Raw genomic sequence first — 15,554 nt, forward strand, 5'->3', positions numbered from 1 at the left:
AAATCTGTAGTGCTTTGGGAATAGAGCACTAATCGCAACAATGGCCTTTAATGTTTCTAATTAAGTGAGATATCCAGAGGGGCTGAGAGCTTCTCTGGGAGTTGGTTTTGGGTAAATGAGAGTTGGAGCATGAGCCAAACTTGCCCAAAGTCATCAGCATTGCAACCTGCTCTGGTTTAAGTGCCAGGCTTGTTTTCATCATTCCTGGCAATAGGTCAAAATGGGGCTTGGATGTAGCTTACTTATTCAGAGGAAAGTGCAGAATATGGCAGCGGGACATCAGTGCTATTTTGAGAGGAAACAGAAAGGGAATTTAAACTGAACCTACTTCAACGAAGTCTGATAGAGGTATAGAATTATTTGCTATGTTGTGTGTTATAGGCAATTTAGTCTACTTCATTAAGTTTTCTGGGAGGGGTAGCATTTTGGAAAGGGAAACTTAGGTTAAGTATTGTTTGCTACAGTATGTGCCAATTATTAAAAATATTGCAACTTGTTAGCTTTAAGATAGCACTCTGTACCATATTTTACTGTTAACAGGTTTCACAATAGTTCATTACAACTGATGTCATCACAATAAATTTGCAACTAACACAGGTATGTGTTGCAAATGTGAAATGAAAATCAAAAGAGGCAATTAAACAAAATGGTACAGAAAGATCCTGAGGGGGTAATGGGGAGCAATAAAAATTATTTTTGCCTGTATTTTTATCTGGGTTGCTTGCTCCATTTGAAGATTGGTGGAAGTAGATTCAATGTCACTTTCAAAGTTTGTTGGATTTGATTCTTTATTTGTAAGATATTATAGAAGGGTTCTTCAATAATGAGAGAAACCAGTTTCGAAGGTGTTTATAGGGCATAGTTAGGATACAAAGTTGGGTTGCAGGTTTCAGGAGTGTTGGGTTAATTTGTTCTGCCTGTATCTGAAATTCACATGCTTCACATATTTCCTTTCTTCCCACAGATCCCATATTTGGGATTTTGCGCCTGTGAGGAGCTGGAAGATGCGGGTATATGGCAGCTGGTAGATCCTCCCATCCTACCACTCACCCATGGGCCCAATCACAGTTTTAGCTGGAGGGATATCTTGTTCCAAGACTAATGGAGAGATTCACCATCACTGGAAGATAGAGCCATTATTAGCATGTGCTTCCACTTACTACTTCACCTCCTTTCCCTTATTCCCCATACTCCGTATGAGCTGGTTCATTTCACTGCCATGCTTGGTATACTCTGATGCAACAGCCATCAGCATTAGTTACTTGATTGTTGTGTTATATGCAAGTTCAGTCCTTGTATTTACTTCATTTGATACCTTTTAATTATGAATGAGTTGATGTGATTACATGACCAATTGTGTTTAGATCAGAGCAAGATACAGTTCTGAGGCTAGGTTTGGTTTAAAAAGAAATTGAGTTGACTTCAGAGAACCTAAAAATAATTAAGAACTTCAGTCTGCTAATTTATTTTTGAATTGTGTTTGACACAGTTTCACTAGAAGCTGTGGTATACTTGAGCAGTAATTGGGGCATGAGAATCTATATAAAGTTTTTCAGAAGCACCAATAGCTAATCTGAAATGCATTTTCTGGAGCACTGTTAACAATGACTCCTGTCCCATGTACCTGGTTTGTGGGACCTTGCCTCCTGTCTCATAAACACTGAGGATCTTGTTTATCTCTGATCCTGGAATGTTAAGAGATCATAATTTATTTCTCCATGTTGAAACCAAAAAGCAAACTCATTTACAATTGTAAGCCAAAGGAATGGCATGTGAGGAGGTCTTGACATTAGACCCACCTCCAGATATTTAAAATGTGTTATATTTTTACCCCAGTTGGCAGACAATCAGTAGAACAGGGTTTATTTATTGTGTGTTTTACTAGCAGAATCTGATTTTTGTGAATGACCCTTTTTTTGAATGCTTAATCCAATCGTATAGATATATTTGTATTGCTTGGCAGTAGAAAACGGGACTAATTCCACAATCCACACCACAGAGAGTTACTCAGAAAAGGATTGTCATTTACAATTGAGCCAACAATATTACACAAATGATTCCCCAATCACCTCTGTACAAACAGCAGCCCTCAATAGGATTGTGGAATTAGTCTGTCTGGTTTAACTGAAGTCTCACTGAGGGCAGCAATTGATGATGGAAAGGAGCCTTGAAAGTTATGTGATTTGCATGTGTCTAGTTAGTTCCTTAACCACCTCCTTAAACGAGGCTTGCTGACAATGTGATTAAGCAGAAGTTAACCTTCATCTTGCATATGGTGTAATTTAAAGGTTGGAATGCTTTAGCTGAGATTTCCAAGGGTGTATAGTGAGCTTAGTATTACTTAAATATGGGTCTGTTGTATCCCTGAAGGGAGACTATAAAACTCCTTACCCCTCCATTTTACTTTTGAATACATTTTTGAAAATGAAAGTTGGCATTGTTGAATCTCAACTGAAACATTTTAATTTACATATTTGTGATGATTTGTGTGAAGTGAACCAATCTTTTTTGTTCACCGGAAAAACATACTGAATGTTCATCAAAGAACTTTCAACAGGAGTGGCCATCCCGGCAATAAAGCTTAAAATTACCATATATGTTTTTGTTTAAAATACTGACTAAGCGCTCAGTTAGGAGACATTTCTGTTAGTTAAGGATGAAAGGAACACACTTAGATCAGTGGCAGGAGATGGAGATAAACCATTTAGCTTTTTGCAACTCTTGGACAGTTTTCTTCATCTCTGAAACATCCAAAACTGGATGTTTATAACTTAGCATGTTGTGAGAAGTGAGATCATAATGTTTTGGCATTTGGAGAATTAAAGATCAAGACATTTCTATTTAATAATGAGAAATGCTTTGTGGATTGAGAGTTCATCACAGAAATTTGCCAGTGTTGGTCTGGAAGCTACCCATATTTGGGTTCAAATAACAGAATATTAAATAATTATATACTTTTCCCAGAACTACCCCTTGGAAGTTCTTCACACTGTATTGTGTTTGTGGATAGCAAACTAAAAAGCAGAGTTTTTCTTTTTATGTTTGTGTGTTCTTCCTTCCCCCCCCCCCCCCCCACCCAAGTATGTATGAAGTAAATGTTTCAAAGTGAATCTGTCACAGTGAGTGATATAAAAGGACTGAACACAACTTTAATGTGGAATTTTAAATGAATCAGGGTTGTGATGTGTCAGACTGTGGACTACAAGTGTTGAGTAATCCATTCTTCTTGTTGAAGTGGCCTCGGCACCATCCCATCACTGATTAGTTCATAATCAGTTTGCGTCTGCAGTGTTTTCCATCAACTTGTCTGTTTTAAGCTGCATATGAGAAGCTAGTGTTTGTTGGCAAGCAAAGGTCATGACTGTCACAGGAATGGAGATTCAAATATTTTTGGTATTTCTCCTTTGAAGGTCTAGTAAATCTCCCGGGTGTTGCTTCACTGCCCAGGTTGTGTTGAATTCATGCTGGTCATTCTGCTGGGTGCCTATTTGGCATGAGTTTAGTTGAATAAAACACAGGTCTCTTCTAATTTGAGAATCCCTGTGGAATCTTCAAACTTATATTTAAATGCTGCAGTGCATACTTAGAATTGTACTACTCAACCTAATAAATATTAGGTTGAACTAATTTTTTAAAATGACATAATTTCATTGAATCACAAAGGATAATTATTTGTTCCAAGAATTCCAATATTACAGCCAGCTAGAAAGACCATTTTATCAGCACCCAGATTTTGGCTTTGCTCAATGCATTTTGTCTCTTCTACCTTCATGTTTTGGTGCTAATTATTTGCATTAAGTAACAGCTTGGTCAAGACGGTGAATTGCTGGGTTACTTCTAATAGATCACTAAACACTTCGGTTGCCATAGCTCCAATCTTGGGCTCTCTGTTGTCAATAACCTGATTTTTGTGAGTCTTGGGATTGCTAGAGTTTGTACATCTCAAATAAGGCCTTGAAGTAAACTGCAGCAATAAACAAGGAAAAAGGATACTCATGAGTTAGGCTCCCTGGTTGTTTTGGCATAAACCAGAACAAATTCATGATGGATCGAATCTGATCCTCTTTAGCTTCTTTCTGTTGGCATTTGCGAACAACAAATGGAGCACGCAATGCTCCATGATAATTCATTGAATAAAGTTGGCTCACCCAATTTAAAAATAAATGGACTTCCCTTAAGCTAGAAGTGGTAATAGTTCAGATTTACACTACATCTGTCATTGTCAGGAAAAGAGACAAAGACAAAGTACAAAGACAATTTAGAAATTAGTAATTTGACAGCTGGAAAAACAAAATAATCAGCATTACATCGCATGTCCTGTTCCTGGTTTGACTTTCAATTCTTTTTGCTGCTATGTGGCTGAATATTAGGCAGGGGCAATACATGGTGACATATGCTAATCTAATAATTCTGCTTCTTGGACAACTTGAATTTTGCCCCCAGAGTACCAGAACAAAAATGAATTTTCCTGTAATCTGGGGCTGGAATCTGCCACCTGTTATGTCCTATCCATTGTTCACCATACTGTAACAAGTGGAATCAAATACAAAGTAATAAATTGTAAAAAAAAATGCATTGCCACCCTTTTTCCTGCCCAAGTCAAATTACTACCTTGTGTATTCCAAGAAAACAGCTTCCTTTGTATTTTGCCTTTTCTAGATTACTCCTGTGAAGTACTTCAGAATAACTTGTACTCATATCTAGATTAAAGTAAAATGGTTTATTTTATTGGCCTTAGCCATAGTGAAGTGTAGAACTTCGCAAGATTTGGAAGAATACCAGAGTCAATTGCCCAGATTCTACAAGGCGACTGCTCGCAGACAGTTAGTTTATAGAAGGACTGAATCTGGCCTATTGAGGAATAGCCATAAGGAAGATCTTTTAGTTAGGGTCGGAGGAGCATGTGTCCTAAATTTGGCTGCCAACCTTGTGCATCTATTTGTAACATAATGTCCACCCTGGTTCTTCAATTACTGGACTGGGCCATTGTAAAACCCTTAACGATTAGGGAAGGACTGTTGGAACGGCTGCTTGTGATCAGAGAAATGGATTGGTTATTGTGATTAAAAATTTTTTTGTGTAAAACCGAAGTTTCCAAGTGCTCAGATACCTGATGTGTGGGAGAGAGGGAAGAGGTGGAGGTGATGGAGGGATGGAAGGAGATGGCAGTCACTTGAGAATTTTGTGCAGTTGGTCATGTGTTTTGACTGTTAAGTCAGATGTTGTTGTGTTTTCGCAGTAAAAACCCTTAGATATCCTTTGTCATTGTGTTTGGGGGAAACATGAACCTGTATTACTTCAGCAAACATTTAAACCCACAAATGCTGAAATGTTGCAATGAAATGAAATGACAATATATAGTGAATTAAATAATTAAAGAATTAAATAATCAATACCTGAAAGAATAGTTCAGATGTAAACCTGACATTAGAAAACTTTATCACTCAATTTTCATCTTTCAGAAAGACCTTGAGCAATAAAATATCTTGAGGCATAGTGACTATTTTACCAATATAATTTGTGGGTAAAGTGATGTTGATCTGAGGAGCATTGGAGTGCTTTTTATTTTTCACTGGTGAGTTTGAACACAATCTCCTAGGTTTGCAAAATGAGTAATAAGTTTGCCAGGGAGATTTATAAAAGTAATGATTAGCTGAGAGTTCTTCAGACCTTTAAATATTTTCCCCTGTGTTTGTAATTCCATTTCAGGTTTTGAAAGTTGCCTTCTTGTGTATCACAGCATAAGGATGTACCATAGTTTAGATCTTGCATTCTGTACAATTTAAGTATAAAATCCATATTTATATATTTATCAAAATGATTTTGTGCATATGTGACAATGATGGTGATGCCAAAAATTAATGTGATGCCAATTTTTACATCTGCATTTAAAACTCATTCTGATTAAACAATCAGTTGTGATATTTGTGTCTGTGGTATTTAGTGTGCATTGATCTTAGGATTAAAACTGCTTTATACAGATACAGTTTGTCTTACAGCCTGTCATATTGCTTTTATTTTCACAGACACTGTACAAATATGTCATTGATCTGCAATGCAGAGGGATGGGTTTGAATAATGTGGGTCAAGGCACACCTACTTCTGCCTCACCATCTTTGGGGACCCTGACAAGCTCTATTCATTCAACCACTTTGAGAGTGTATGCCTGTTGAGATTCTAATACAAATCTGAATCCCCACTGTGGCAGAAAATTGTGTTTCTGCGGTCAGATCATTTACCTTGAAAGAGAAGTTGCTGATCTTTGTAAAGTAATCAGGAGGTTAAATCATTTGCTTTCTTAGACGTCCAGCCTGAAGGTAATCCAGTTATTGAAGCAGAATGATTTTGGTGTAAATTTTCAACATTTTCTTCTTGGCAACTATAGTTTTCAATGTAGGTCATAGCTTTAAGTTTTCAATGGGATTTTAAAATATAAACTTGCCAGAGCATGCAAACTAAAATGCCATTTCAATTTTTCAGCTCACTTCACTGTATCCATTTTTTCTTTTTTGTTCCTCAGTTTGAAATTCAACTTGTGTTTCTCAGACCCTGTACCATCAGGGCAAGGGTTGCTGCAGCTGGAGGTGAAGGTTCTCCTCCTTACTGGCAGAGCTGTACTTATTGATAGGTGCAGGTACCATAGTGTCATGGTTAACCAGGTGATGAGTATCCAAAGCCCCAGACTACTGATCAATAAATGATTTCAACTTGCACCACAGAAACTGTGAAATTTCAATTTAAAATAATTAAGTTAAATCAGAAATAAATTGGTGGCATTAGTAATATTGCTGGGAAAACAGCATATTACTTTTAAATCCTTCCAGATCATTAGCACCCTCAATGAGGAAGGTCTGTGTCCTTACTTGGTCTGCCTATATGTAACTCTAGACTCTCAATATAGCTAAATGTCCTCTCAATTGGCCGAACCACCTAGTTAGTAAACAGTGAATTAGGGAAGAATAGTGAATGCTGACTTAGTGATTTTTATAAGTAATAAAATAGCATAAATCTAGTTTAGGCCTTGGCAGAGGAAAAGGACAAAATTAACTTAAATACTAAATAATTATTCCATTTACCACACCTAATAGGTGTGTATCTTTCTTTTGGGTAAGACCATTACAAAAGACCTTTACAATAAACCTCTTCAATAACAAGTTTTCTCATGTTACAATGCTGCTAAGAAAGAAAAATTATCCATGATAATTTGGTCTATTATTCCCAGTTTGGGTATTTACAGGCTCCATCTTTTCCACTGTTTTCATTCCTAACAAACCGCTGAAATAAATCAGACAGTGGGGTTAATATTTTAATTATTAGTCTTCCTTGGTAAATATTGATCCAGCTTTTGTGATTTCTGACACCTTGCAGTCTGTTTCATGTGCAGTGATCTGTGAGGAGATCTCTTTCTGGGATCAGTTCCAAATTTTTCAGATTTTACCATACTGGTAAGAAAGAAAAGAATCTTACCAATGAAATAATTGAAGATTTTGGTTTCCATACTGTTGGATGATAACTAGGTGTCAATCACACAGGAAAGTGTTTAGCATCATTCAGCCTTCTGGGCATTTAAGTTAAACACAAGACAGTATTTATTGCAGAAAGTTGATGAGTGTTTGGGTTTGGTTGCAAGAAAGTATGTATGAACATTGGGTTCACTGAAGTAATGGATTTAACAAAATTAAACCCTGAACCTTGTAGTAATGATGAAATCCCTACTTTATGACCCTGTAAGGGCAACTAAAATTTATAAAGGAGAGAGAAATCATGGCAGTATCCCCCTTGTGTCTGCATATTCAGTAAAATTCAAAATATGGGCAGGTGTTAGGAGTCAATACAGTTTGATCAACCCTTTAAGGATTAATATATTGAATGCAGCAAATGTTTTGGGTCACTGTTGGTGTTGTATCTGTCACATGCTGACCTCTACAACAAAATACAGATTGAAGCAGGGTTACGCTACGGTTAAATCGCTTGGAGATCAGGCATTTATTTCCTGATACTAACTATAGCCTCCAGATTTTCTTGCAATGTGAGAAATGCCAATTGTCTTTTGTGCCGTTCAATTTTTTAAAAAAAGTTGTACCAATTGAGAGTATTGGAGCTCATTAATTTCCTTGGTCTTTCCTTCCTTCATAAGCCCTCAGGTCTTTGAAAGCAGACTTAGGGTCATCTAACCACAGCTTTGTGAGATGAACTTTTCTCACCTTTTTAACCCTTAATGGTGTTCTGCAATTTGAGCTTAGCTTTCTCATTAAAGAAATTTCATCATGCAAATATAACTAGCCTTCTCATTTCATAATTTAAATTGTGGCTGATATGCTTATACTTTTAACTCTCAAGGATAGTATCATCATTATAAATCTTATTAGGATAAGGTCGCAGAATCTGTTATACCCCATTTACTTTATGGTTTACTATCTAATTGTACATTTAATTCTGTTTCCTCACCCTTGGCTATAAAACCTTTCCTCAATGTACTCTTGCAAGCATTGAAGGTGGTCACCGATTCTGTTCTTTTCTGCAGTCTGGGTACCCATTCTTATTTTGAATTTTTTATTTAATCATTCGATGAAGTAATAAAAATCTCAGCTGCAAAAGTTTGAGTATAATTCAGCAAACCATGGCTATTAGATCAGGAACCATGACGCCCTAAAGGGGGATATTTTAAAAACTGCTAGCAGGGAAGAATTTGTCTGAGGAAGGAGGCAGGGGATTTAGAACCAACTAGATTGTTCTGAGATAAAGCTGGTAAGGACTCGGTAGGCTTGATTCAGACACCATTATCTTTGCAATGGTCCTGTGCTAGGTGAGCTCCATTTCCTCATTACACAGACTTATCTGAACTCAGAATTCAAAATAAATTCAAATGCTTGCTACTTCTCAGACATGTGGCAAGAGTTGACCCTTTACCATGTATATCACACTTATCTGCCTACCTTTCATAGGAGCAATGACCCTTAGTCCAGTGTGGTCGTTGCATGTGGACTGCAATTATTTCACATCCAAATCCATCTGTTCCTTGTGGGGGGTGGGGGGTGGGGGGGGGGGTGAAGAAAGCACGCTCTATCAATTCTTTTGAAATATAACTGTAACACTCTAGGGAGAGCTCAGTCACATGCTTTTTTTTTAAATTGGTTGATGATGAAGAGACCAAGAAAGTTTTGTTTGTTTTTCTTTAAAGCTTGTATCTTGGGTTAAAATTCAATAGTTGCTCTACTATCTTCAAAAATGGTGGGCCCCATTTTGAAAACAGGTTCTCCAGTCAAGAACTTTTTCTCTGAATGGCACATGTGCTAATTGCTCTAGTACAGAATTCATGGCTAATTCACATCATCAGGCACAGAACGAGAAGTTGGAAGAACTAAGTGCTACGCAAACAATTTGAAATTGGCTTGAAGATAACGGTGAAACTTTAACGATAAACAGCACTTCCTACACAAGTGGGTTTAGTTAATAACAGTTTGAGCACCATATTGCATTTCCTCTGACATAAGCCTACACAATACATTCTCATGTTAGTTCCGTATTTAAATTGTCTTGATAGTGAATTGATCCTGAGTGTGTCTTGGTGTTCTCTATTTTCCTCATATTTGTAGACAATATACATATGTGGACCATACGTAAGTGAGACTTTAGTGTGTGTGTGTATATATAATATAATATACAAACACACTATTAAAAGCCTGGCGCTTTTGTGATTATATGGCTGAAGGGTGGTGTTGGGAAGGGGAGCTAGTTCTTGGCATGTTATTGAGTGTTAATTTTGTTTGCAAATCTGCAAGGCAGACCTCAATTCACATGTCAAGTTTCTTGTATTTCAAACAAATGCTTTATGTATTTAAATTATTGTTCCATTTTTATGTATTCAAAATGTTTCTCAAGAATGTGCAATTTTTCATTACAAATAACTGCCTCCAATTATTTACTGCTTCCTACTGTAAATTATGTTGCCAAATAAATGTTTTATTAGTGTTAAATACCATCTAATTGTTTGGAGTGTATTTTTTGGGTCAAATTTGATGTCTAATTATTGTGAAACAGAGCACCTTTTGAAGGTTAATGATGGGGAAAGGAGTAAATGGTATGTATTGTTGGGATTTCATTTAAAGCCTTGTGCTGTGTGTCTGAAAATGTCATGTAATCATCACTTGGAAAACTAGTAGGATTTTCAGGAAATGTATCCTTGAAAAGTTGTGCATACCTGAAGGTCGTAAACTCAGCAACAATGGCATGAGTACTCATCATTATCATTATATGCTGTGTCATATGACATGGGCAATAATGGTCTTCCATCTGTCTTTAATCTGAGGAGTTCCAATAAACTTTTCAAAACTTTTGCCTGTCCATCCTTTGATGTAACTCATGAATGCCGTGTGATGCCAACTGCGACTTTTTCTTCCATCAATTTTTCTTATCACTGCAAGATGTTCAAGCTTCTCTTTCCCAGTACATGTCCCAGAAATTCCAGCTGCCATCTTCTGATTGATATCAACTCTCTCCTTATTCTGGCTTTTCGCAACACTTACTCATTTCTTACTCTGTCCTTCCATGATATTTTCATTATTCACAAAAACCAAATTTTTGCAGTTTTGAGTCTTCACTCAATTTACTTTGTCCAACATTCACTTCCATATATTAGTGTGAAATGAACATAGCCCTGCAACATTGAGTTTCATATGTATAGAAATTGTTATCCTTTAGTATCTTGCTCAAATGCTTGAACATGCATTTAGCAATTCCAGTCCTCTGAATTTCAACATCAGCCCTCCCATCAGATATGATTGTGCTCTAAGTAATTGAAATTTCATGTTTGTTTAATTGTTTCATCACCCACTTTCATGATGATTCATGATATTAATTTGAGATGGTAAACTATAATGTGCATAACATCAAATTGTTTAAGCTCTTTTTGACAATTCATCTTAATATATTAAGCCCTCTGTGATAATAGATTTTGTATATTTAATGTTAAGACACAAGACACTGCAGATGCTGGAATCTGAAGCAAAAAAAAACAAGCTGCTGCATAAACTCAGTGTCTACAGAGGGAAATGGTCAATGCTTTTGGTCAACCCTAAGCCCAGATTGAGGGTCTCAACCAGACATGTCAACTGTATTTCCGTCTGTGGATGTTGCCTAACCTGCTGAGTTCCTCCAGCAGTTTTTTTTTCACATTTATTGTTAATGGGCATTGGTTGCTCTTTGCCATTAACAAGCATTTTAGCAGGAAGAAGGTGCCAATTTGTGTAAATGAAGTTCCATCAAATAACAAGAAGAAAAAGTCAATCACATTTGGCAGCAACACACACAAAATGATGGAGAAATGCAGCAAGTTGGGCAGCATTTATGGAAATGTATAAACAGTCAACGATTTGGGCTGAGACCCGTCTTCAGGATTGGAAAGGAAGGGGGAAGACATATGGTTTATCAATTCCAAAATCATTCCAGTATTCTCATAAGATTTCCAGGCCATTAACCCTCAATTAGAATTTTTAAAAATATTCATTTTCCTCAGTATCTCATCCAAAATTCTAAATCTTTAACCCCAGCCCCTGTACTATCAGCTAATGTGGATTGTCTGCTGTATCTAAGTCTCTAATTTAAATGACCAGTGATAATAGTGAAGTGAGAACCATTTGCTCTGTAGAGACAGAGAATGATTTACCTTCTTGAATAGTGCACTGGAATATTTTATACCTGCTTTGGGATGGTGCTTTGAATTAAAATAAGGACTACTTTTTGGAAGTGGCTCATTGGTTGCTATGTATTTGGGATAAAATAAACAATGTGCTGAGGGCACCTCAGATGAGGCAGAATTTGTGGGGAGACAGAAACCAACATTAACCTTTTGAGTCAATAATCCTTCAAAAGGCACAGTGAATAAATGGAAAGTGGTATTAAACTAGGACACACACACACACACAACAGGAATGCTAGTTTTCTCGTCTGACCCTGGTCAGGATCCAATTAAGGATGTTGGAGATGGGAGGTGGTGCAACTGTTCCAGTGAACCAGTGATTTGGGTTCATTTCCGACCTCTAGTGGTGTCTCTGGAATTTGCACATTCTCTGCAGATTTCGCCCCACGTTTCAATGATTTGCTGGTTGGTTAATTGCTTACTGTAAAATATCTCTGGTGTGGATGAGTGGTAGGAAAATCAGAGAGTGTTAGTGGGCACGTGTGACGTAATAAATTGCGGGATATTTGGACTTGCTCTGAAGGGATAGCATCAAGCTCAATGGGCTGAATAGCTATCTATGTCAAATGGCCCTATCAACTAGAAATCAACTAAAATGCATATCTCAAACGGAAAAGTATATTTTTATGGCTATTACGGAGAGAAGGGGTTAAACTGTGACACTTAATATGGTTGACGATATGGAATATGATTATTTGAATTAATGAAATTAGCTGTTTTTCCCTTTAAGTAATCTAACGTACTAATACCGTAATTTAATGTTGACAATGGTATATGATGGGATGCTGTCTTCTTACTGCCCTGCGTAGTCCCGAGCCCGTGATTCGGCGGGAACGAGATTAGGGCGTGCGCGCGCACACTTCCAACCGTTACTGCGGTTGGAACAAAAAGCAAGGTAATATCCATGAATTCAACGGCTCAAGCTTTCTGTCCCGAAGTATCTCCTTTTAGTCCAAAAACTGCGGGAATAATTCTGAACTACTAATCAATTTCTGCTTTAATAATGTGGAATCCATCTCATCTATCATTTACACTTATCTATCAATTATCTTTCGTCGTTTAAAGTGCAGGAATATTAGTTTTGAAAGTTGTTGGCTTAAAATTGGCAAATCTATTTAATATTTATGTCTAAACATATAAAAATTAGGAAATAAATATTTTGTTTATATTAAGATTGACATAAGGAAAGTAAAATAAGTTAAAAATGATTCAATAGTAATTGATTATACTCTGATAGAATTTATTACAGGTGTCCCTCACTTTACGAATGTTCGCTTTACACCGCTTTCCTTTTACACAAGACCTACAATAGTAACCTGTTTTTGCATTACAAAGAGGATTTTCGCTTTTTATGAAAATTTATCCCATAGAAATTAATGGTTCTTCGCTTTACGCCATTTTGACTTAATAGGAGTGTTTCATAGGAACGCTCTACCTTTGTAAAGGTGGGGGAGACACTTGTATCTAACTGCATTTCCCAATACATGATCAACATTGCTAGACATTTTGTGAGTGTCAATTCCTATATACAGTACTTAACTTATTTCCAATGACTCAAACAACTTAATAAATTCGGCACATCTGCTATTAAAAAGACATCTATGAGTAATTCCATTTCAGGATTTGGAGAGGATATGTGGTCAATTAGTCTTGCAGAACACACATCACAGCAGCTTGAAAATTTGAATGTGAATTTAGAGGATGATATATGTAAAAATTAAATTTATCTGAATCCTCTCCACTACAAATGCACTTATACTCTCCAAATCATTATTTACGTCTATCTATTCTCACACTCATCAACTGATCAACAAATATCATTAAGCAAGAGAAAATCTGCAGGTACTAGAAATCCAAGCAACACACACAAAATGCTGGAGGAACTCAGCAGGTCAGGCAGCATCTTTGGAAAAGAGTAAATAGTCAACATTTCGGGCTGAGACCCTTCATCAGGACTCCTGCATCCATGTCATTGTTTGCCTTCTAAATGCTCTTCTGGCTGACAATATTCTCTCGCCTCCATTATCCAGCATTTCCTGCTGCCTATAAGGCACATCTCCCTCATACCTATCATGATTCTATTTGTGGATTCTTGATGTGCCATGGCAACAACTTAAGATGTTTGTCTCTGTGATTAAATCCTCCATGACTTTGTTCCTTTCCATTTATTGAATATAATAACAGTCCCTGCTCTCCAGAATCTGAATCCCTTAGCCCCTTGTACTGTCTCTGTCTTCTCCTCTCTGAGAGCACCTTTGCCTTCAGCTACCTAAACTCCACTGACTAGATTCCCCTAACTGCATCCCTCTTGTCTCTAATTGTATTACATCATAGAACATGTTTTGGTCAGAAAACTTAATATTTCAGTATTTAAACTAACTTTTTCAAAACATTTTTCTATGTTCAGGTGAACTTTACTGTTACATAGAAGATAATGGAGGGCATGTAGAAATGGAAGCCATTCGAATACAAGGGGTGATTGATAAGCTTGTAGCCTAAGGTAGAAGGAGTCAATTTTAGAAAACCTAGCACATTTATTTTTCAACATAGCCCCCTCCTACATTTACACACTTAGTCCAGTGGTGGTGGAGCATACAGATCCCTTCTTTGTAGAAGTGGTCCACAGAGGGGGGGATTGATCTGTTCGTGACCTACGGTAGAAGGAGATGAGTTATTAACTTCAAACTTTCTGCATTATCACTCAAAGAGTTGAACTGCATGTGCATGTAACGAGAGCATCTTGGACCTCCAGGTGGTCCACAGCAGTTCGTGGCCCAAGGTAGAAGGAGATGAGTTATACAGCTCTCGTTGCATGCACGTGCAGTTCAACTCTTTGAGTGATAATGCAGAAAGTTTGAAGTTAATAACTCATCTCCTTCTACTTTAGGCCACAAGCTTATCAATCACCCCATGCTGTGGACCACTTCTGGAGGTTCAAAACACCGACTTCTACAAAGAAGGGATCCATATGCTCCATGACCGCTGGACTAAGTGTGTAAATGTAGGAAATATAAATGTGCTAGGTTTTCTAAAATTGATTCCTTCTATCTTAGGCCACGAACTTATCAATCACCCCTTGTAATTATTATAATAGTAGGAATCAAGCCGATTACAGAAAATTCAAAGGGGAACTTTAACAAAAGGGTGTGGCAGCAGAGGGGAATTATGGGAAAAGAGCAGCATCAGACATAAGAAAATTCAAAAACATTTTGTAGGCAAAAGAACATAAAAAGAGTTGAAATGGGAGAGATGATGTGGATGAGAGGTCAAAAAGGGAATCCACTCATGAAATCTGAGGTAATAAAAGTATACTTTGCATCAATTTTTATGAAGAAACAAAAAGTTTCAGCAAAGGAAGATGTAGATGAAATTCTGATTGGAAAGGCTAGCTGCATGTAAAATGGATGCATTTTAAGACAGACTGCGTAGTAAGTTGCTGAGAGAAGTAAGGGAAAAGACTGGCTTCTGTAGATTTATAGGTGATGCATAAGGACTGGAGAGCTAAAATTTTTATATAACACCCTTGATCAAAAAGGGATAAAAACAGGAATAATAGTTTTATCACAGTAGCTGAGGAAGTTCTTGAAAGAATAATCAAAGAGGATTATCTATCAGAATAATAAATATTGATTAATTTGGGAACAAAATAAAGGCAAATCATGAGCTTTTTGGTGTAGCAAAGAGTGTTGATTAGGCACTTATGGGCTTTGAAAAGGTGTTTGATAAGTGTGACCTAGTTCATGGAACTGGCTGAGAAACAATTGCTATGTAACAGGAGCCTAAGGTTAATGGTGAAAGATAGTCCTTTTATAGATTTAAATGTGCAATGAGGCACCAAAGTCAGCACTGCTTGAAA

The 15,554-nt window shown here is 37.0% G+C and overlaps 1 protein-coding gene across 3 annotated transcripts in view; it reads left to right on the plus strand.

Annotated features, from left to right (window-relative positions):
• Positions 1–9,976, plus strand: part of LOC132385131 (ubiquitin-associated and SH3 domain-containing protein B-like) — a 208,917-nt gene extending 198,941 nt beyond the window's left edge. For all 3 annotated transcript variants that reach the window (XM_059956935.1, XM_059956937.1, XM_059956936.1), the window contains one exon: positions 965–9,976. In XM_059956935.1, coding sequence (XP_059812918.1) covers positions 965–1,102 — 138 coding nt within the window. In that variant the 3' untranslated portion in view covers positions 1,103–9,976. The remainder of the gene's footprint in view (positions 1–964) is intronic.
• The last annotated feature ends 5,578 nt before the right edge of the window (positions 9,977–15,554 follow it).

This window comes from Hypanus sabinus, chromosome X2 (assembly GCF_030144855.1).
Source record: "Hypanus sabinus isolate sHypSab1 chromosome X2, sHypSab1.hap1, whole genome shotgun sequence".
NCBI classification, from domain to species: Eukaryota; Metazoa; Chordata; class Chondrichthyes; order Myliobatiformes; family Dasyatidae; genus Hypanus; species Hypanus sabinus.